The sequence below is a fragment of the Triplophysa dalaica genome, chromosome 20 (assembly GCF_015846415.1).
Source record: "Triplophysa dalaica isolate WHDGS20190420 chromosome 20, ASM1584641v1, whole genome shotgun sequence".
Lineage (NCBI taxonomy): Eukaryota > Metazoa > Chordata > Actinopteri > Cypriniformes > Nemacheilidae > Triplophysa > Triplophysa dalaica.
In genome coordinates, this window is record NC_079561.1 from 8,605,253 (window position 1) to 8,629,036 (window position 23,784).

General features: G+C 38.5%; 2 protein-coding genes across 6 annotated transcripts in view; one reads left to right on the plus strand and one right to left on the minus strand.

The window, feature by feature from the left end:
* The window catches only part of cacnb3a (calcium channel, voltage-dependent, beta 3a), a 29,727-nt gene extending 23,558 nt beyond the window's left edge, over positions 1-6,169 (minus strand). For all 5 annotated transcript variants that reach the window (XM_056732165.1, XM_056732164.1, XM_056732167.1 and 2 more), the window contains exons 1-2: positions 5,826-6,169; positions 4,819-4,911 (exon numbers count right to left, since the gene is read on the minus strand). In XM_056732165.1, the coding sequence (XP_056588143.1) occupies positions 4,819-4,911; positions 5,826-5,906 (174 nt within the window). In that variant the 5' untranslated portion in view covers positions 5,907-6,169. The remainder of the gene's footprint in view (positions 1-4,818; positions 4,912-5,825) is intronic.
* A 2,845-nt stretch (positions 6,170-9,014) lies between these two features.
* soga1 (suppressor of glucose, autophagy associated 1) overlaps positions 9,015-23,784 on the plus strand; it is a 42,057-nt gene continuing 27,287 nt past the window's right edge. The window contains exons 1-3 of the mRNA XM_056732163.1: positions 9,015-10,137; positions 11,236-11,460; positions 16,793-16,951. Coding sequence (XP_056588141.1) covers positions 9,262-10,137; positions 11,236-11,460; positions 16,793-16,951 — 1,260 coding nt within the window. The 5' untranslated portion in view covers positions 9,015-9,261. The remainder of the gene's footprint in view (positions 10,138-11,235; positions 11,461-16,792; positions 16,952-23,784) is intronic.

The following is a 23,784-nucleotide window of genomic DNA, read 5'->3' on the forward strand; positions in this document are numbered from 1 at the left end:
TTTTTCATAGGTTATAAATGAATATTAATGAAGCACAACATAGTGTACTAAATAAATCATTTAATTTAAACAATCCGTCATTATTTTTGGAATTACAATAATGGACATTTGCGTATCACTAATAATCACAAAAATAAACCTAATGTTAATTAGGATGGTAATGTTAATGGTAATTTAGTAAAAAAATATGCTTTGCAAAGTTCTTGAGTGGTTTCGTGAAAGTCACATTAATAATCACCAGAGCTCAGCTGGGCTGGAAAAACACACAGTCCCAATAGAAACCAGGCATTGTCACTCAAACGGCCGGCTAAAGCGAATAAGAACAGTATGAGTTTGTTTTGATCAAACCACAAGGAACCAGAGACATTTAAATACCCCACATTAAGCCTTTAGTGTGCCAACTACAGCTTGTGTGACTTTAATAACAGTGACATTAAAATCACAGTACACACATTTTATCGAAATCAACAAATTATCCTTAACAATCCTTAGCCATAACAGAACAAAGAAAGAAATTTACCTGACTTCTAAGTACTTGACGTATTGTCTACATACTCATTTTTGTCCATCAAAAGCGTGTGAATTTACTGTACATACAGTTTCTTTGACCTCCTTCATTATCTCTTCATCAGAGACTCCGCCCCTTAGTCATCTCAATAACACATCACATCATCAGCCCTTTCTCTCTCTCTAGTGAGTGTTTGTGTTCTTGATGTATCCAGTCTGGTAGACTAATACATTTATTTTGGAACAAGCCATGTTTATACACCGACTACAAGCTAAATTTAGAAAGCTTTGATTATGAAAACAGAGAACACAGCAATACCTCTTACAAATATTAATTTTGGAGTCCTTTGAACAATACGCTTCATTTTGCACACATTATAGTGTAGTGTGGCTCATGGTTCTGAAAAATCTATATAGTTGATTAATAGCTAATTAATAACTATATTTATCCATATTCCACACAAACCCTGAACAGTTTCAGATATCAGCTGATCAGAACAGTTTCCTTGTCCACTCTGCACAACCCAAACAGTGTCACAACTGAAGTACCCGTGAGTTTGTTATGCAATGGTTGTTCAGCCGGGTGTTATAGAGTTCATCATTACCACAGGACACTCATGCCGTCCTGAAGTGCTCTTTAGTGGGAGGATCTGAGGGATGTATGAACTGCTCTTTACAGATTTACGTTACATAAAAGTTTACCTTCCAAAAAGTGTTGTGGGGTTACAGTGATGGTATGTGTGGTATACCTGAGGGGCGAACTTGAAGCCAACACGGAAGTGACTTTAATTGCAATTTATGGACCTGCCGCTAGAGACTGGCTCCAAAGGAGAGCAGAATCTCATTGAGCTCCATGTTAAAATGGGGAACAGCAGAAAAAAACATGTTTGCAGTCAAAAATTATTTTGGTCTAGATATCCAATTTTATCCTTCATCACAACTGTGAGGAGGGTTTTTTTATAACTCACCCGTTTAACTTATATTAAGCCTTAAAACTAAGCAAATTAGGTGCGCGGCCACTAGAGGGACAAGTGGTTTCAGCAAACCAGGTGCCTCAGCTCCAACCCGTTCCTGCCTTTTTGCCCATTTTCGTTTATCCGGGATTGACGCGATGTCAAGATGGCGACGAGCGCCCCGCCTACTTTAGGCTTTATTTTTATTCTTCACAAACCTGCAGGTGACGTCCATATTTTATACAGTCTATGGGTATACCATGATACCGAATCAATACCATAAAATGCTTCTGGAAATGATTCCATTTTATGTGATAACGAAAAACAAAGTCACATCTTGACATTCAGAGTCCACGTTAATAAGAAGACGGTTCATCTTGGGTGAGTTGATATACAATGCAAAAACAAAGGGTTTGGATAGCATCTTGAAATAGATCTGCTCCACAGCAGCAGGTAAATGCCACAGTTTCTCCTGCAGAGATGAGTCACAATCCAGCCAAGCAACCCCACCCGAATCAGAAAGATTTCTGTAAGCCAGTGCGAGCAAAGCTGAAACACCAGGAAACTACAAGGACAATATCTTCTGATTTAGCTCCAGTCAAAAGAAATACAATCGCGTATTTATTTCACTGAAAAGAGCTAATTTCAATAAAAAAAAAATGAAAATGCTGAAGTTCGGTTCATATTTGCCAATAACTATTAGAATATAGCAGAATACATTCAAATGTCTGAATTTTTAACCATGATTTTCACAAATCATACATGTGACATGTTAAAAATGTCTGCACCACTAGCATCACCGAACTCCCGTCTCCCCCGTCTTTTTTTACACAACAACTTAACCCCACCCCCTAAGTCACTGTCAACATTGCTTCAGCAGCTCAGATGAGTTTTGCCAGGATAGATGCTAGTGAAGGGCCTTTGAACTTGTGGTGCCACCCAAGGTCATCGTAGTTTACTAAAATTAAAACTTTGAAAACGTTTTTGTTTATTGAAATCATATGAGATATTGGCCTAAATGGGAAAAAAGGCCTCAGAAATAAACTAAAACATAAGTACGAGGTATTAAAATGAAATTGATAAAAAAAAAAATAAAAAAAAAAAAATAATAAAATAATTGTATGTAACGAGCAGCATAAAAAACAAATAGAAAAACAGCAAAACAAAATGGCTAAAAAATGAACTGAAATTAATAACTAAAAACAAAAGCTAATTTCAAATATTAATGAAACTACATTAAACTAAATATAATTTAGTTTAATGTTATACTAACTATAATAACTCTGGGGCATTCAGCATTCTTACAATGTAATGTTGTCAAAGCTACGGCTCAGGTGATTGGTTAAAAAAAACATTGAGCCAGATCTGCATCTGCAAAAAATGCATGCTGTCATGCCTGCTTACTATACTATGCAATCTTCTCATAGTGGGCCATACACCAGCCACCAGACTTCCTAGATGTCTGTGTGCTTAAAAAATATTGTGTAAAAAAACAAACTGGATTGGACCGATCCACACAACAACGTAACATCATGAGGCACGTAAAAAAGCAGATGTGGGTATTTTGTGTAATTGTTTGAGTATCACTTTCAAATATCCACATAAATTCTCAAAAACTACCTACTGCACCTTTTATGGTTTAAATAACCTCTTTAAATAAAGCACACACACTACTGTGGAATTCACAGATGTAATGATTCCATAATGTACGTCATAGATAGTTGATTTCAGGGCTCCCTCACGGAATGGCTAAATTATTATGACCATACAGAGTGTAATGATTTTACTTTCACCGGCAGACACGCCAAATGAGCTCCATTAATATTTTACTCTTTTAATATTTTAGGAACTGTGATATTTTGGGTAAAATTGAAACTGCCTGACCTCCCGGTCATGAAAATTAACAACCTGCTCAATATGTCATCTTTTCATTCCACGCACACACAGTCTCCCCATTTTTATTTCTGCATCAGAGAAGCACATTAAACCTCCTCTGTGTTTAAAGACACATACCTGAACAGTCATATGCCGCACAGTACCCTTTGAATCTCAAATTGTGCTTTTATGTAAATGTGTGTTTCCTAATATATAACAGCAGAATTTAGAGTAGGTATCTAGGGGTGTCCCACTTCACAGACTGACTATAAGGACAAATGAGCTCATATGGTATGAGCAGAACAAACTGAAGAATTTGGGTCACTCATTATCGTGGAAATGAATTGATGTAAGGAGGTTAACACAGATTCTGAAGTGTGCCATAGAGAAATTCAGTTGAGTGAGCTTGTTTTCCTTTTGGTATTTTTTGTCACCAGTTCAACGATTCTCTTAAATAATACAAACTCTCCCTCCTACTGCTGGCTTGACTGACCTTAAAACATTAATTAAAAAGATGTTCATGCATCAAGATGCTGCAGTAGCATAAGTGAAATGCTTCCACCTAGTGGCAATGTCCTGCATTACAGCAACAAATGAGGTACATCCATTCGGCAAAACAGTAATGTCAAAATTCTCTGATTGAAAGGGAATTCAAACACAAATACAATCATCCAGACACATTTGACTACTTGCAAAGCTAATAAAAGAATTCACAATGCAACTGTCAATCTGTAGTATTTATTATAGAAAGGGTGTATTTTTATGATATAACTTGGCCACATCTTTCAAAACAACCAAACAATGATGTTTTTCTTTAATCATAGATAAATAAAAGCACATTGTATATTGTGGATACAGTTTTGTCACGACTACTTAAAATATAGTCTGTATATGTGTCTATACATATGTGTATTTGTGGAACCAACCAGAATATTAAGTTCTGGCAAGTTTACATGCTGTTAACTCTGTATAAATGTTAATGTATTTTAAGAAACCAATGAATTTGAGTTCTCCAAGAAAAGAAAAAAAAGTGAAAAAAAAGGATGGGCTATGTCTTTCAAAATGACTATACAATGTTAATGTACATGTACAGTATAAACCGTATTAATAGTGTGATGTTGTATAATCTGTAAAATAAAATATTTAAAAGGAAATTAAGATCATGACATCTCAACACTCTTTCAGTCATGGTTATTTAACTATTAAATAAAAGCAGATCATATGCAGTTACATACAAGTATATTGTGCAATGCCTGTTAACATTTTCAAGTGTATAAAAAACGAATAAATCAAAAAGTGCAACAATATTTGGACACATAATCACACAAATCCATTAAAAATATTACAGGACACCTGTCAGTGCAGGCTCTATTGAGTCTGTTTGCCAGATCAAACACCACCTCTGTTGCTTTTCAAGAACTAAAAAACATACAGTCACCAAACAATCTAAAAAAAACAGATATGATTGAATCAGCAGTCTTACCTGTCGTTTGATGAAGCTGGAGGTGGTGTCAGAAGAAGTGCTGCCATCCGAGCGTTTAAAACGGCCCTTGCGCTTCGGTAACTTTCGTGGTAACTATATGGAGATATTCACATGATTATTCACACAAGCTTTAGACTAAAAGATAAGCCACCTGCTCTTAATGCACTAAGTCATGTGCTGTTGACTTATAGTGATAGTCTGGGATACAGCCTAATGAAACTGAATAAACAGTAGGGGCAAAGGGGGACTGTTTTTCTTACAGGAAATTGGTTTGGAATAAATGGAAGTGAATTTACTAGTAAGTCTTAGCATGTTAGTATCATGTCTTGCAACTTAGAACAATGAAATAAGAAAACAAAGCAATCGCATCAACTACAGGTGAAGCACTGACTGCCCAATTATTTGCATTGGTCATCATACCTAAATACTATACATAAAATGATTCACCCGTAGGGAACCCTTGAGTCAAAACATACAGTAACTTTCTGTTAACTTCTGGTATACATTTTAAATATTATTAGGGATGAGGAAAGGGCAGATGAGCAAGGGGTTTTGGCTACAGGTGCACGCCAGTGAGTCAGGCTTATAGGAATATAATAAGATATTTTAGCGCAGTCAATAATATCAAATAACCAGTAAAACGCAAGAAGAAAGCAATCATTCGTACTGCTAAATGAACAGCAAGCCTATAGATGCTTCGCCTGAAGGATGAGGCCTTGGCTGCGGTTGGAAATCTCAGGGCGGAGGGAAAAAACAGAAATGAGGAGTTTCGCGGATGGTGGAGGAGCATCACAACATCTTATTATTTCCACTGCGCCCATAAAAACGCAATAGCGCGCGCGTGCTTAAAAGCGCAATAAAAGGAAATGTTATAAAGGCAGATTTAGTAACGGTACCCCTCTGCAGATATGTGAAGCATTTTGCTTTAATGCATGACCGCTCCAACAACAAGTAGCAAGAAATTAACCATTTACGAGATGATAAACAAATGCTCCAGAAAATCTTACCTGAAAATAGTGCGACTGAGACGCGTTTTCTACACGAGACAGAGGGTCTGCGGAAGATTTGGACATCTTTACTTGCACCATCTATTTGAGAGCGCAGGGAGGCGGGTGCATGGATGCATTGGTGCTTATTGGAAGAAACGGTGATACGAAATACATATGCCTGTCGAGGAGGAAGGGAGTATCACGATTGAACACTGATGCCAATCTATTTGAGCCATATGCGTAACGATCCTAAATGTCCCTGGCGAGAATAACCTTAAATCCACAGAGTCAAATGCATGCGTGCAAATGCAAAGTCTTTTTCTTATGCATGCACCTTTTCTGATGTGTCTGGAGTCACCGCGAACAGTATTTGCAGATAACTCTCTCTCTCCCCCTAGTGCATGCAATATTTGCCCATCTTCTGTCTTGTTTGTATGTGCCCACCTTATTACCAGAAAGGCACCACGAATTGTAAAATGATTGATTGATCTTGATATTCTACAAAATGCAAGGGCAACAAGATCTTTTAGAAATATTTTGAGAAATGTCATTCTTCAAAATATCTTGTGTTTTACAGAAGAAAGTCACAGGCTTGGAATGACACTTGAGGAACTGTTGCTATACGAATTTATAGATTACTGATCAACTTGTTGGGTGGTCTCAGCCTGACCAGGTAAAACCCACCCTTACAGAATTACATGGACCTTTTTCATTTTGTGTAAACTAGATGTTTTAACATGGTAAGAGACCAATATGATCACCTTTACATCTTAAATCCATTGTCAATTTTGACGCCATGCTTGCATTTCTTAACCATGAGGTGGCACCATTGGATAAATAAACGCATAGAATGATCGTAAAATCATTTGTTTGATGTGTTGCTGAGGTGTAATTTCTCTATGCACACAGAAAATCCCGAAAGTCAACAGGAATGTCTATGAGAACATGTAACATATTAACTTTTACACAGTTTTACATGCATGAACACAGAAACTGTTATCACACATTCATTCTACAAATTTCAAAGTTTAAGATACATAGATTATGGATGCAGAACTAAATGGTTGGTGGCTGTTTATTCCATAATTACACAGCATTTAATAATAATTACTTACATTAATATATAGTTTATGCTAATACTGTATATCAATACATACAGTATAATTGTAAATATGTTTTAAAGGGTTCTGAAGTCAGATCCTCTTTGAAACTAGAACATGCATGTACAAGACATATATTTCTAATCAGACAAGACCAATAAAAATAAATTATCACTAAAATGGCATTGTCGAAAGTAACCACTCACCGGAGACCAGAGGACCACAGGGTCCCAGACTTCACATGCTTTCTCCTTCCACAGAGACAAAGCAATAACCGAGGAATACTATTGTTAGTATAATTTTCAAAGTTATTTAGGCCAAGTAAATGGGACATGAGACTAAAATACTGTATTACATTAATTAAGCCCACCATGAAATAGAAGATGTGATATCCTGGAGCGATGGGGACATTGTCTGTGTCTCCCGTGGGTCTTAAATTCTTCAGTCTGGTGTGGCTTGAGGACTGCTTACAGTCATAACAGTAACAAAATCCCTAAACGTCAGTACACTTCACAGATAATTGCCATCTAAAAATACAAATGCAGTCACTTTTCTATTTTACATAAAAATGTTATTTATCACTTTTGTTATAAACAGAAAAGGAACCAAGGCAGAACTACATCAAAAAAGAAGGCAAATAGATGAAGCAAATTGTGGCAATCCTATAACAATGCTGTTTAGCTATCAAACACAACCTTGTAAAGAAAAACACACATAATCAGAAAAAATAAAAAGGCAAACTTGTATGTCTTACAGGTATCAATCAATAAAGAACTAAGTGAAGAAAATAAAAGTGTTTAGAGGTTTGAGACCAAAACATATTTAACCCAAGGAGTTACATATGGAATAAAGAAACCTTGGCAAGGTGTCAACAGGGCCTTCCCTATATTCTGTCTTGTCTACATCACAGTGATTTTGTGGGGAAACCCATTAACTCTGAGCTCATGTTAATCTAGAAAAAGGGCATCTGGGCAGGAGTCCCTTTAGGGCCCCTTAATAAGACTCCCATGTGTTCAGCCAATAGTCTGGCCTCTGAATAAAGCAATCATTACAAACTGACCTACGTGAACACATTCCTGCTTCATCACCACCTCCCACTCCACTGTTGCAAATAGACAAGCTTTTAAAAAAACAACAGTACAAGAGCTTCAACAGAAGGAAAGAAACAAATATAGACAGAGGATCGTTGTCACATTGACATTAACACAGGTGCTGTCATCTAGTAACTTAAGGTTTTGAGTCAATTGCTTTTCAAAGTAGCATTTAAGAATTATTCAGTAACAAAAACAATGTGAAACAAAACTCAGTTTATCTTCAAGCCATCATTTATTGCAGGTCTGAGCATTCTGGGAACTCTCAACAAGCACTCTAACTTTATAAACCATAAAGTTATTTATAGTTAGTTATTAAAAACACCTGTTGCTTTATTAACTAAAAATGTACTCTTTTTACGTTTATTAGAATATTTAAAATTATTGTTCCTTATCTTTTGTGATATTCACACTGAATTTATGCGAATAAAGAAGTAAAAAAATGAAAGAAACATAAGAATAAACCTAAAAAACTGAGATGAAGTAATATATTAAAGTTGAATAAACTATGAAAAGGGGAGTTAGGGGATCTTTTAAAGGGTCAGATTAAAGAGTTTACAACGGGGCAAAGGACCCCCAGGGTAAAATGTCCTTTTGATATTCTCCCCAGCAAAACAGCTCTTTTAAACACTTTTGATAAAATGCAATGCTATAACTTATTTATAAAAGTTTGTCTCAGGTTATGTTTATAGTAATCAACGCAAATTCTCCGGACATTAAATATATTATAGGAGCCTATATTAAATATATTATAATATCTAAATTGAGAAACGTGATTTACTACTTTTTACTGTTCGCACCCTCTTTTATTCTGCGGACTGTACCACTTAAAAGGTAGTTTTTAAGCTTTTTTACAAGCAGATAATTCATCTCTTATCACTGTATCTTGGTGGCAGTAGTGCACCGCCATTCGATGCTTTGTGCTCGAGCCGCTGGGCGGAGAGAAAGAACTCAACTCACTCCCTCTCTCCCTCTCTCCAGTCTCCAACATTCAGCAGACGAGAAAGAGAGAGAGGAGCATCTGCAATTCAAAACTGAGGACACGTAACGTACGAGGGAATATCTTGCGATCGTTGGGAAGAAAACACGATATAAACATCGCGATCCAGGCATAACCTACTATATTTTTCTCTGGGATTAAGCTGATTCACATGGATTGATTGTAGGTTTAAGCTCTGTTGTGTAGCTTTTACCCGTTCAACTTCAGCGTTCAGAAAGAGGAGATAACATTTCTGCTTCATTCGTGACTCGTAAACGGAATGAATGACCAAGACAAAGGTTGACAGCGGTTCCCCGACGCATTTTGTCTCACCGAAAGAGAAGAGGCAAAAGCAGAAAATGGAAAGCGGCGCTCAAGCGCAACCTCCGCCGGTAAACCCGCCGGAGCTGCAGCCGCCCTTGCAACCGACACAAGTTGCACACGAGAAGAAGAAAACACACCGGGCACCTTCTCCTGCGAGACCCAAAGATGTGCCGGGATGGTCCCTCACAAAAATCCGCGGGGGTATCGGCACACCAACGTTGAGCGTCAAACCGGGGGCTATTTATCTAGGCGGCCGCGTGTCCAGGCGCAGTCCGGCTACCGGGAAAGACACAAAAGCCGAGAAAAGTAAACCGGCCGGGAAACCCGCGTTAGTGGTATCTGGCGCACAAAAAAGCACCGCAAAGTCTAATAAAAGCGCCCGCAGAAAAGTTTCAGACTCCAGCGTCGGATCGGATGATTTGAGTAAAGACTCCGGCTGCGCTCCAGGAAAACTCTCACCCACAGACAGCAGCTCGGAGATTTCGGACTGCGCGTCTGAGGAAAATAAAGTATCCACGGAGGTGCTGAGCAGCGACACCGAGACCAGCAGCCGCGGAGGGATCGAAGGAGACAAAGCGGGAGCGGAACATGGACTATTGGATAGGAGTGAACGAGCTAAAACCAGCGTGGAAAAGGACCGGCTCTCGTTGGGAATCGAAACCGGTGAGGGGAGCATCTCTCCCGGCGACGAGCGGTCACTCACCTCGTTCGACAGTAGGATGCCTGCCAGCACATCCTTCGCGTTTTCAGACCTGACTGAAGAGCTAATAGATGGTGTGCACGAGGAACTAGTCAGGGAAATTGAAGAACTCAGGTCGGAGAATGAGTATTTAAAGGTGAAATGGCTATTTATTCACTGCAAACAGTATTTTTACTACAGTTAGTCTAATACTGCATTGTGTTTGTTTACACGAATGCTGAACATAAAAACACTTAAGCAGTTCGGCAGAAGTTTTAAACTCAAATAGATACATTTTTGTATCCCTGATGAATATGTACTATAGTCATCACATCTCATCCGAACGTTACTTAACACCGTTTGCAATAGTAGCATGACAATGCGGTAATACATTATTTACATCAAATAACAGACCTTTAAACGCCCATTTTGCGACCAACAACTATGTCATTGTCCTAAGACCTTCCATTATGTCTTTATTTCTTCTTCCGCTACAAATAATGGGCCACTGGGGACATTCATGCATTATTGTTGCTATAGCATGACTTATTTCGTCGCAATCGTGCTTTATTTAATCATTATTTAATCTCATCTTTTATAAACGATCACATGGTCACGAATAAAATTGTATCTTTTTTCCTCCCTTAATATGAAGGCGATGAAAGCATGCACGCTTATTATCGCGATTTCTTAGCCTAAATAATGCTGCTTTTTGTACAGATGTTGCAGCGGTCCGGCGAGCCCGCGCCCACTTTTCACTCCATTGTTTATCCGCTCGCCGAACACGTGACGCGCGCTGCAGTAGTTGACCTATATTCAGCAGAAATGTGTGACAGAACGCGATGGGCCACCTCAGCATCAAACCCAAAACGCATATGAACCATTTCGGGCATAAATAGTTAATGCGGGTTAGTGGATTACTATGACAGACAGGATATGTAGGGTGTAGAGTAAATAAACATTGTAAACAGTGCTGTTACCTCAACGTTGAGATATAAAGATTCTAGCAAAATTATCACAATGCAGCGATTGGTGCCATCTCGAATATTAAAGATAAGACTCAGTATTAACCCTGGGTTAATCTTCTATTTAACCCGAGGTCAAAAAACACACTCAACATTTTGAAAGAATGTTAGCACTGCTTTTAACCCACGGGTAATGAAGCTTGGCTACAAAGTGGTGCCAGCTATAAAATGTATGCATTGGCAATTTATTCTGATAAATTGTTAATATTGTTGTTATTTGTGTGTGACAGGATGAAATGGAGGAGCTCCGCTCTGAGATGCTGGAGATGAGGGACATGTATATGGAGGAGGATGTTTATCAGCTCCAGGAGCTCAGACAACAGCTGGATCAGGCCAACAAGAACTGTCGAATCCTGCAGTACCGCCTCAAAAAGGCAGAGAGACGCAGCATCCGCGTGGCTCAGACCGGACAGGTTGACGGGGAGCTCATCCGCGCACTGGAGCAAGACGTCAAGGTGAGGAAAAATTCATTCTTATGGATAATCCATTCTTAAGCATTTACAATAGCTCAAAAGTAAGTGCATGGCACCAAAAATGCCAAATTGTAATCCAGGAATGCACTGTAAGTTATTTTGGATAACAGCGTGGGTCATAAACGAATTTGATCCTGCATTAATTGTTCTTTAGTTTGAGGCTATGCTTAGTTTTCTCATAAACGCATCTTGTCAAAGAGGAAATGCATGTTTGGGTCAGATCATGCTTGGATCTGCATGTCATGCTTTTAAAGTGGTGACACGCAGATGGTCTCACATGGCTGAGGACACAGTACTTCTTTCTCGGGGCTGTCAGTGAGAAGAGAAATAACCATGATGTCATTCCCTATATGTTGCTCTCTCACAAAGCTGATTTGTAAACAGTTACAGAGAGGCGAAAGAACGCTTTCCTCTGCCAAAGAAAAAGTTGCGGCTCTTCGTGCTACTGTGATTGACTCTGTGTTGGTTACTTACGTTTCACGAGTCAGAACGCAGCTGGTGAGGATCAGAGACTGTGGACAAGGCGAGATACAGAGGGGGATGGCGTCTGGAGGAAAACATCTCAGCCTCTGTTGAATTCTTTAACTGCTAACAGGAGTCTCCTAACACTGGCTCAATTGTCTCCTCGTGCTACCGGCGCAGTCAGGTCAAATTACTCTGGTCCGGCTTAATTCAGCGGGTTTAAATACTCCATTGCTGCTGCGGTGACAAGCGTGCTATGCCTTGAGGCGGAAGGGCATTGTTTCTTTACATTCGGCTTAACATAGCAACAAAACATTGCACAGAAATGAGTGCTAACTCAGGCTGGTTTACTTAGTGTCTGCTTTCAAGAAGCGTTTCAAATTTCAACAAAATAGCTACATGTGTCGCAGTTGTCAGAGATTTCCATCTCACAGATATATAGCAAAGATAAATTATATAATGTTGAATCAACGTTAAAGTGGTTATTCTCTAAATTGAGTCAACATTAACTCCATTGTCTTTGCTAACTAGGATGTTTACATAGACCAACAATGAAATACAGCACATCACAAAACAATGTGTCATGTGTGAAAAGCCACTTGCACTGTTACAGATATACTCCTTACATACAAGAGTAATTTAAACCACAGTCACACTTTGAAATTGAATGGTTGTGTAAAACATGCTAAAAGGTTTATTTGTTGTCAGTAGTTGACCAGTATTGGTTTACATTAGCAGGTATAGAGAATGATGACTTACACAATAACAGAACTAGTATATGTTAGGAATCAGGCAGCCGGACTGTATTATGTTTTGCGTATTCAGGGAAATTACCAGTGTAAAAATGAAATACTGATTTGAGGAAGTTAAAAGATTTTATTATTATCATTATTAATAAATTATTATTAGTCTATCACTAGTTTATCCAAGTGTGCTATGAGTATACTTCTTTCAAACGAAAAAACATGAAAGTAAACTACTTAATACAGTATGTATTTCTCAAAAATATACTTAAAATGATACTGAAGTATACTTAATTTATATGGACATAATGGCCAGTAAGTATACTTAGCCTATACTTGTACTCCTCGAGATACTCTGTAGTCTATACTCGTCATAATACTGTAGTTATGCATTCATCGTAGTATGATGTCATGTTACTTAAAGAAAACATCTTAGTATACTTGCAGTAAAAATACTAAACTACTAGTTCACTACTGTCGTACATACCTAAAGTATACTTTTGTCGAGTCAAAGTTGGCCAGTTTAGTGCCAAGTGGTTGTATCTTCGAAGAGTATTTAGTTTGATCACATTTATAAAAGATAGATACAGCTGTACGATTACTTCCGAAATCATAAGGCGTGTGCGGGGGGGAGGGGTAGGCTGAACTAAAGCACATTGTCAACAAAACACAGACATCACTTTCACTCACCGTTCATGTCCGGCATCTTTTAGTGCTGGGACGGCTCCATATATCAGTTTCAAACGATCTCCAAATCCAGCGTTATATCCACCGTTTATTTACATTCATCACCCAAATGCAGTGAACAAACAAACACCTGAACTTCGCAAACGTATGCTCTCTCTCCTGCACACAAGTGAAAGTGCTGTTTCTCCTGCTCTCCATTCTGCCGCGTGCTTTTCCGAGGGAATTGTCCAATAAGGGACTAATAATTGTTACAAAACAGTTTTATATGTCGAAAAAACTTTCCTAAATCTGTACGTTCGTTTTTTTTTTACAAGTTATCCATGTATAGCATGAGAAGACAACACGTTTAACATTGTAAAGAAGTCAGAATGCATGACACATCGTTGCAGCTCCCCTTTAAGAATACATAACAAAGTGATCTTAAAGGTATAGAAATGTTGTATTTTTGTGATACTCGGGAGCCCAGATGTTTGTGCATATGACTTATCACTTATGGGTACTTTCCAAACGAATAGACATCATTCAGATATCACTGATATTCTGACCAAGAGGTTGTGTAAGATAAACATTTGTTTCCCTTTGACTCATATTCTCTCATAAAAGAGCTTCCCATGTTCGTCTTCTCATTTTGATCGAGTCTTTTGGGACCTAAAGGGAGGGGATGATGTCATGGCCAAGAGGGGGTGGGGGGGTTAAAAAGTTGATGAAAGATCTGAATGTTTGTGAGATCCCTGCACCATTTCCTGCTCTCTAAAGCATTGACCTCATTTCTTAACCAATGAGAGCTATATCTCCAAGATCTATCAGAGGAAGGATGGGAAAGAGCTCCACATCTTCTCATCAGCTGCGGTGGCTTCATCAATTTGGTTTGGAGACTCACCGTTTCCTCTCCCTATGTTTGCCTTTTGAGGTTCGGTGGCCATGCGCCGTTTCAAAGCAACAGTCGAGAAACAGATATATTAGCAGAAAACGATTTGCAATCACAATTGAGACATTTCAATTAAGTCTACCGAACTATGAAAAAACATACTCTGGGCAATACATTTTTCTCTGGGTCTAATGAGGGTCAAAAAATAGAAAGTGAGCTTTACAGGTGTTGATAAAGGAGGAAGAAAACTGTTTGGTCATTCTGGCCTTCGCCTATTCAGATATCAGCATGTCAGCAGCATCCTGAAGATAAGAAAAGAGAGAAAGATAAAAAGACATATTAATAAACATTTCCTCCTCTTGCTTCTGGCACCATAACCCCTGTCTAACCACTCGGGGGAATCCAGTAACTGACTCCTAGAACTCTCCTCAGCTTCTCCCTTCATTATTATCCAAGCGAGGAGTGCACATGCATAATCACCCGTGTGGTACATTCACACTTCAAAGCCAACTCAAACAGACAGTTATGGGTTACAACAAAACCACACTACGATCCAATTAAAATAATAGTTTACCTCAAAATAATTCTCAAAATGTACTCCCCCTCATGGCGTTCCAAACATGTATGACTTTCTTCTGCAGAACAGATAATTTTTGGTAAGCAAATAACATAGAACCCCAATGACTTCCATTGTATGGACAAAAAACAGACATTTCTCAAAATATCTTCTTTTGTGTTTCATAGAATTTTCATTTTTACTGAACTTTAATTCCTAATTTTTTTGACATTACATGTACTCTGATATCCTGTTTGCTCCCGTTACAGAATGCAGTTTAAGTTATTTCTTGTTGACTTACAATAATTAAAGCATACAAGTGACATATGGGCGGAAGCAGAGATAGACAGGCAGATCCAATGAAGTGTCAGGCTGGCAAAACTGTGATGATGGGTTCCTTTCGACACAAAAGCATTTGATGTCCTTGAACTGCCTTCATATGATCTGAGCTGCATTTGTTGTGTGTGGAGGTTAACTGAAGGGCAGCTTGTTATTTTGTAGGCAGGGTAAAGTTGAGTTCATCGAGCGCGGCCAGCCGTCCTACAGATGCAATCAGATACGATCTGAAGAGAAGCCGTTTAATGTGACCGTTTACCCAACAGAGAGGGGGGCTATCCTGAAAAGCAGGAACAAAGGGAAGTTCCCACACGCATACCCAACGAGAAACAGATTCCACAGAGCCGTTTACATATTTGACCAAGCACTGCTGACAAACAGTCACGGCCACATGCAGATAGTCTTTGATGGTTAAATACACTCCTTTGATTTTGGTGTGTGGTCAGATTGTGCCAATGGCGACACATCAGGCTTTGGTGAGTGAGTGTTTGTACGGAAGCAAGCAAGCAAAGGATTCAACTGTATCATCTATAAAAACACATATACACATTTTCACAAACACACACTTCAAGACCAATACCAGCCACTTTACCACTAAATCTGGACGTTTTGCATCTCTTACATCGCAGACAAAGCAGGTGTGAGACGTTCAGATGGGGGGTGGAGTGAATGCAAATGAGACCAACAGACACTTTTAAAGCTGATAATTGAAAACAAATCTGATCATAAAATAAATTACATCCGATGATTAAAGATGTTGTATGACAATACTGATGCCCAATTACCATATCAAATATTCAGCCTTTATTTATGTGTAAAGTGTATTTTTGATTATCCCATTGCTTTTGTTGTCTTTGCTGCTGTCCTATAGATAAACACTTAAAGGGATAAAAGAAGACACACCTCAGGCATTATTTATTCATTTATTTGTTATGATTATTTGGTGTTTTTATACTGTTTACTTAAATGTAGTTTTAACAATATTTTCCCACAAAAGTACATTAATTGTTTTTTTGATTTAAGTTGCTGTTTACAAACAATACAAACATCTTTAAAGATACATACGTATGTAGAAAGATAGTTGTGCAGAAAGACAGGTAGATCAACAAAAAATAATTATGTACAGACTGACAGAAACAGGGGAATCCGTGCATAACAGAGATGTTTACGTGCACAACCGAGATGTTTACAGCTCCTCACAAACAGAAGCGTGATAGGAAAAAGTGATGGAACAAACCCGAGAGGCAGCCTGAGGGAAAGAAAGAGAAAGAATGAGAGAAGGGGGTTCTGATATTAGAGCGTGCCGTTGGTACAGAGAGGCATTGTGGAAACCCAGCTGCACTCTGGCTTTGGTTCAGACCCAGAGAGAGGAAAAACCCACTCACACATATATAGGGCAACTTACAAACGGGGACTGTTTTCCTTCATCTACCCCCTCACAGACCCCATTTACCCCTTTCACTGACTGTTGCTCTCCCGTCTGTATTCCTTTCACAAAACACCTTCATGGGTCTCCTAAAGAAACATTGTCTCTGATGAATAATGGTGTTGTGGTGTCAAAATGCATTTTGGATAAAATTGTTGTATTGTTGATAAGGACCTCAACACAAGAACTGGTGAAAACACATCCCTCAACTCCACCATTGATCATTCTGTGTTTAGGTGGCAAAGGACGTGTCCATTCGCCTGCACAATGAGCTTGACGCTGTGGAGAAGAAAAGATCTCGTCTGGAGCAGGAGAATGAGGAGCTGAGGGTGAAGCTACAGGATCTGGAGGTGGCCAAGCAGGTCCTGCAGGCTGAGATGGAGAAGACCAGAGAGGTGAGGGTGACTGGTTATATACTGTACACAGTGGGTTTTAAAACAAACTGGAGCTTTTCCAAACGTGATGAAATGATAATTTGATTTGTGGGTAAGGAAGCAATTAGCAGAAAGCTGGTTGTGAATTGCAATGATTTCTTTGTAATTATTTCAAATCTGTAACTCTGGCTTCTACACCGCCATCTATATTTAAAGTGTAAAATTGCAGGTTACTTTACCTGGGTCAAATAGTGTCAAATTGACGTAATTTGCTAAATTGTCCCCACAACTTTTGATGTAATTGCTCAATAGCTCATTTTTGCCTATTTTTAGGGATTGCAGTTTTAACCGGTTTTGTCAATGTTCTTCATGGAAAGTACTCAAGTTCAATTGAAACAATAGAAATTATTGTTTAAGTTACTGTATATATCAAGTTTCTGTAGTATTGAAAATGAAGGGGCTTTTACTTTGCAAAGTTTGCTTAAGTAATTATTGAATCTTGATGAAGATTTTATGGGGATTGTTCTAAAAGGAAATTGTTTATATATTACTTGATTTAGCTTGAGGCAGAATGTTGATGTTGTGTAGTTTTGTAGTTTAAAATATAGCCCGGAGCACTGATCTGTTGACTTTCTCTGTGTAAATGTCAGCTTTGGGCTAAGAGATAACCACTCGAATTTAGCATTCGATTTTCCTCTCGTGACAGTTTAACAAGGAGGAACATAAAGCACGCTCTGTGTTTTGTTAATTCCAGTATTTTGGCATGCCATCTTTCTTTTTCTCTTGCTAATAGATGTTTCTTTGTTTTACGAGTAATATATTGTTGGCTGGATTGTATGCATTGGCTCAATGGTTGGTCTGTGGTCTATAAGCAAAGCCTGTTGTGTTATAGAAAGTGACGATGAATGCATTATTGAATATATCAACGGTCAGTAGTGGTCGTAACACAGGGTTCTTTCAGAATGAGTTTGCGGGCTGTTTCGTACTGCTATGATTGTTGATGCCAGTTCTTTGATTTGCTGAGGCGCAGTGGTATGGGTCGGCTCACAGGTCTGTTCTGCGATCTTATTGGCTGAAAGCCAAGGGCAGGATTTGGGACACTCTGTTGTTGACCCTTGAATTCTATGCATACTTTTGTACTCATGGTGCACAGACAGTGCCAGTTCACAGACTGCAGTTCACTTTAAATACAGATTTAAGCGGGATTAACACACAGGGTGTTTCATATTATTCTTGAGTACCTATAGAGTAGTATTGCACACTTTGTATCTTTGAAGAGTATTTAGTTTCATCACATTTATAAAAGATAGATACAGCTTTACAATTGTTTCCGAAAACATACGGCGTGTGCGGGGGGGAGGGGTAGGCTGAACCAAAGCATGTGAGCACCCATTGTCAACAAAAGACAGACATCAGTTTCACTCACCGCATGCGGTTCATGTCCGGCATCTTTTAGCGCTGGGACGGCTCCATATATTAGTTACAAACGATCTCCAAACCCAGCGTTATATCCACCGTTTATATAACATTCATCACCCAAATGCAGTGAACAAATAAACACCTGATCTTCGCGAACGTATGCTCTCTATCTTTCCTGTTAACAAGTGAAAGTGACGTCTGCGCATGCTCCTTCTCCTGCTCTCATGTGGCCGTGCCGCGTGCTTTTCCGGGAGAATTGTCCAATAACAGGGTGTCCGCGGGTCCTTAAAAAGTCTTAAAAAGTCTTAAATTCCATAATGTGAAAATAAGGCCTTAAATAGCATTAAAATGTCTTAAATCTGCGTTTCAAAGGTCTTAAAAATCCAATCAGACCTACACCATAAAAAAAATTATTTTCGTTTTAAAATCATGTCATTATTAGGATACGTCTATTTCTAAAAAAAAATAGGCGGAACCGCAACTAACGCATTAATTCGCGGGGTTATTTGCTAGGCGCGTGGACTGGATATAAGCAATTTCTCGCTTTAACCATGGGGAAGTGTAAATATAATGAAAACTGGTTACATAACCCTAATTTTGCGCCGTGGTTAAGACCATTTTGTGGCAATGCTTTCGAAGTCAGGTGTATATTCTGCAAGAAAGTTTTAAAACTCGGAACAATGGGGATCAAAGCTTTGGAAACGCACATGCAGTGCGAAAAACACAAAGCGGCTGCGGAAACCTGTCGGAGAACACCAGATATTTCTCAGTTTTGTTCCGTTGCGCCCTCCTCAGTACCACTGAGCACTGATCCATGCCTTACTCCGGCATCTGCATCAGCTTCAAGCACCGCGGTTTCTACACCAACAGACATCCGAACAACGTTTGGCGCCACCGCAACACTCAGAGCCGAGGTACTGTGGTCTCTGCATACTGTAACAAAGCACCAGTCCTATAACGCTAACGATGCTGTCGGGGACATTTTTCGAACTATGTTTAACCGATCTGTACAGTAAAAACCCAATGTTCAGGTTATTGTCATGCAGTGTACATTCCTCATGTTACTGCTGTGCAGTTTTTTTTTTGTTGGCTGTCAATTTTCTGCCTAACGATTAGTCAGTCTTTGCACTATGTTTTGCAATTTATTGTTCTTTCACGCTTTCAATATGTCAATAAACAATGTGTGTTAATGATCGTAATTGGTGGTATTGTTTGCTGTTTGCAAATTTGTTGGTATGTGTAATCAAGTAAGATGTTATGGGAAGGAGGCGGGAACCGGCGAACATTCAACAATTTAAAAAAAATAAACAAAACAATACAAAAATGAAGGTATAAGTCAGCAGCCCCTCGCGGACGCCTGCTGACCACACAAAACAGAAACAGCGTCGTCGCTCCACCTTTTATGCTTCCGCTCCTCTGTGAGCTGAACTGGTCCCTCGACCTCAGTATAAAATTGGTCTTAAATTTCATTCTGCATGGTACTAAAAAGGTCTTAAAAAGTCTTAAATCTAACTCTCAGAAACCTGCAGATACCCTGAATAAGCGACTAAGAAAAGTTGTTGTGAAACAGTTTAATATGTTCGAAAAAAACTTTCCGAAACCTGTATGATCGCTCGGGGAGAGTATCAATCACAGAAATACTACGTAATACGCCCAACTCGTTTTTTGACAAGTTGACAATGTTATCATGAGAAGACAGCACGTTTTACATTGTAAAGAAGTCAAAATGCACGACACATCGTTGCAGGGCCGCCGTAAGCTAAATAAAACAAAAAAAGTTTAGTACATGCATATTCTGTATGGGTAAGATAATAACAAATGAAATATAACACAAATGTATGACTGTAGTCTTGAGTTAGAATTTGTCGCCTTTCAGAAAATACACACCCACAGGATGCTTTTAAGAAAAACAAACCCTACACTGTTCATACTTTACTGAAGTTATGAAAAGCCACACAAATGATAACTTAAAGAAGAAAAGAGATGAATCATCCAGACAGTCTTGTAAAGACATGCAACAGAGGAAGAGAAAGAGTGGACGATGTTAATTTGGTTGTTTACCAGAGAACATTGATATATTACAAAACATGATAGATGATGGTTAGATTAACACTGAGACACATATATCAGGAATACAATGAAGAAAAATGAAAGTCAATGTTAAATCAATGTTGACTCATGTAACTCTCTTAATACACTTTCCTCCTCTTATCATGCATATGTGCATGCTCTTTAAAAATAAGTGAAGTACAAAATAATTACGTTACTTTAATTTAACGTTGACTATGTTTATTACCTTCTTGCACAAAAATAAACGCTCAGAATAAAAGCTTGACTTCTTTCGGCCTACCATTAACCTAAACTCCAAAACGGTTTATTTTCCTTTCCCACAAGCCTGTGATTCTCTGTCTACTTGTATTTTCTTTCTGCCTCTGTCTGTTCTTCATTTAACACACGATCTGTATCGATCTGTATTACAGCGGCTGTAAAGTCTCACGGGTGATTAGGTGCACATGTGTGTTGATGTCAGAGGGTGTGTTTGTGTGTTTACGAGCTTCTGATGGTGGTCTAACTGTGGAGGGGCTGCCTCATAAGAATCAGGTGTTTGATGTGTCTTTTGCCTTCCTTTTTTACATTTTCTTTTCATTTGAGACATACACAGCTTTGCATAAAACAGCTTGATATGTATATCATGAATTCTTTACTGGAATCATCCTACTGCTTGTTTGCTGAGCTAAAGCACTTCAGTCTTTGAAGCTTCTTGACTGTTAAAGGGAAGCGGTCCTATGAGACTGACTGGATCTTTATTTATATTTTTCAGGAAGCCTGTATCTTTGTTTTGCTCTGAGGGGGAAACCCTGAGAAAGGAAGGAAGTTCAGGGTCAATGGGGCTGTGTTCATTAGCTCACTCTCATCTCAGATGGAAACAAACACTCGCCCAGTCATAGCACAGTCACAGCCAGCAGAGCAATGCATCATGGCTATTTAAACTTTAAAGCCCTCGCTCAATGTGCAACAAAAAATAGAAACTGAAAGTTTTGAGGATTCCAGAATATTTTCAGATATTCTGGGAAGACCCTTAAAATTTCAGGAATGCATGTCTTTATTAAACTGGTACGCTAGTACATATTGTCTCAGAACTAGAGCAATGCAGTGCATACCAGGAGTCATAGGTGACTCATGGGATATATGATGGTTACAAGAACAGTCACAGGTGAGTAAAAACAGCCCGCAAGCTTTTATAAGACACTGTTTCCAGATAAATGCGCTGTGTCATTGCTGGGCAAAGAATTTATGGTTGCACTTTACAGTACGAGGCTTAGAGCACCCTTTGTATACTTAGTAGAGTATTTATTTATCTAACAAAATACATCTGTGAAAAACTTAAGAGACCATATCACATATATTTTTTTTCTTCTATTTATATGTGTGTTTAGTTAAAATTATAATTTTGTTTAATTATGTGAACTACTTACAATATTTCTCCCAAATTTTAATAAAAAACATTGTTTCTATATGCATTTTTGCAGAGAATGAAAACTAAAGAAACAGGTCAAAATATCAGAAAAGATGCTCTGTATTTTTTAGACCTCAAATATTCCAAAAAAAAACAAGTCAATATTCACTTTAAAGCAATACATTAGTAATATGTATGTAGGAAAAGTGCAAAAGCATTTTTTTATGTCATAACATCGATTTTTCACACAGTAAAATGGCTGCAATGCATCTAGAAATGCTTATTAAATGAAACTTTGGAATGGTCTCTCTTCATTTTTTCCCCATGGCTGTAAATACGTGGTACTTTTTGTTTGTGTTGTTCTATGTTGTGTATAGCGTTTCATTTTAGACGGTCTCCAATAAATGTATTTAGTCAATTACATAAAAAACAAAACAGTACAAAAAATATAAACCAAAGAAATGTTGCAGAACTCGATTAAGAATTTTGCATTAAACTGTATGTACAGACTAAACAGACTATCCCAATCCCCATGTTTGCCTTGAATCTAATATTTACATTGCTCTGAATAACACAAAGTAGGGCAGAGCTACATGAAGGTAGAATAGCTTCTTGTTTCTGAGGAGGCTTGTCAGCTGTGTTTGCTGTTTATTGTGCTGCCAGTTCTGTACAGCATCAAAGCACTCGTTGAATGTGGATGTTTTGTCCTGATTTGAAATGTGATGAGAAAGACAGAGAACTTAGTAATAATGCGGTCAAATACAAACATAAAGTGCAGAACTAGATTTTTATGAAGGAAATGTGACACTTGTTAAGGCAAAAGCCACTTGGTGTTGCGAGCGGTTGCCAGGGCATTGCTTGGTATTTAGGCCATGCGTCTCACAAATATTCTGTTCTACTGTTCTGATCTCCTAGAAAAATAATATAAGTGATAACAATATCGATGATTGCCTGAGGAAACTAATAACCTGTTAAAACCTGCAACATCCCAGCATCGCAGATCCAGCCAGAGCTTTGCTTAATGTGACACACATCCACATGCAGACATGGGTTCTTTCCTCAGGGAGTGAGAGGTGATTTCATGCTCCAGTAAAGGTTTGCATGAAACCCAAGAAATGGGTTAACGTACATGAGATATGTTAGACTCAAGCATGCAAAACTGAGTTTACACACACATACTCATACAAACAAGCTTTGGGGCGCAGTATGTTGGTTAATAAACAGCCCTGACATCTATCAGCTAATATGATTTTCGAAAACTAAATATGCACATTTGTGTAATATGAGTATTTGATGCCTGTCGGTGGTGAACTCGACTCATCGACTGATCTAACATGCACCTCTGACTGCTGCTTCTTGTCATTCATGAAATCATCTTTTTTCCCTTTATCTGATGAGAGTTATTTTTGATCATCAGACCAAGCGGGACGTGTCGGTCAGGGAAAGAGATCTTTAAAAAGGCTCCTGGATGTCAATGCTTATACGTTTTGACAATCAGTTGGGATCAGATGTTTGGTTTGGGGTGGTGGATGTGCATTGATATAGTCAAGTCATGCTTGGTGGTCCTCAGATGTTAGTGTATTTAAGTTAGGGTATAACTCAATAAACAAACATGGTATTGGGTTATTTATGTTACAGTTCCTCACTAAGTTACCATCTGGTGAGCAACTCAAATTTATTTACATACCAAAGCCAGTTTTCAGTCACATTTGTTGGGTGCTAAATTTGGACCCCGTCTGCGACGGTTTTACAGGAATGTTGTTCCTCTTGATCAAAAGATGTTAGACTTCATACTTAATTGAATCTTGGAGTGCACAATTTGACCAAAGGCCATTATTTGTCTACAACATGGAGGCTCTGATGTCATAACCTTAACATCTCTGTGTCTCCACCTATTAGACAGCGTCTACTTGAAAATTACATGGCTGAACAAATGGCACAAGCAAAACAAACAATAGGAGGATGTTAGGAAGGAATG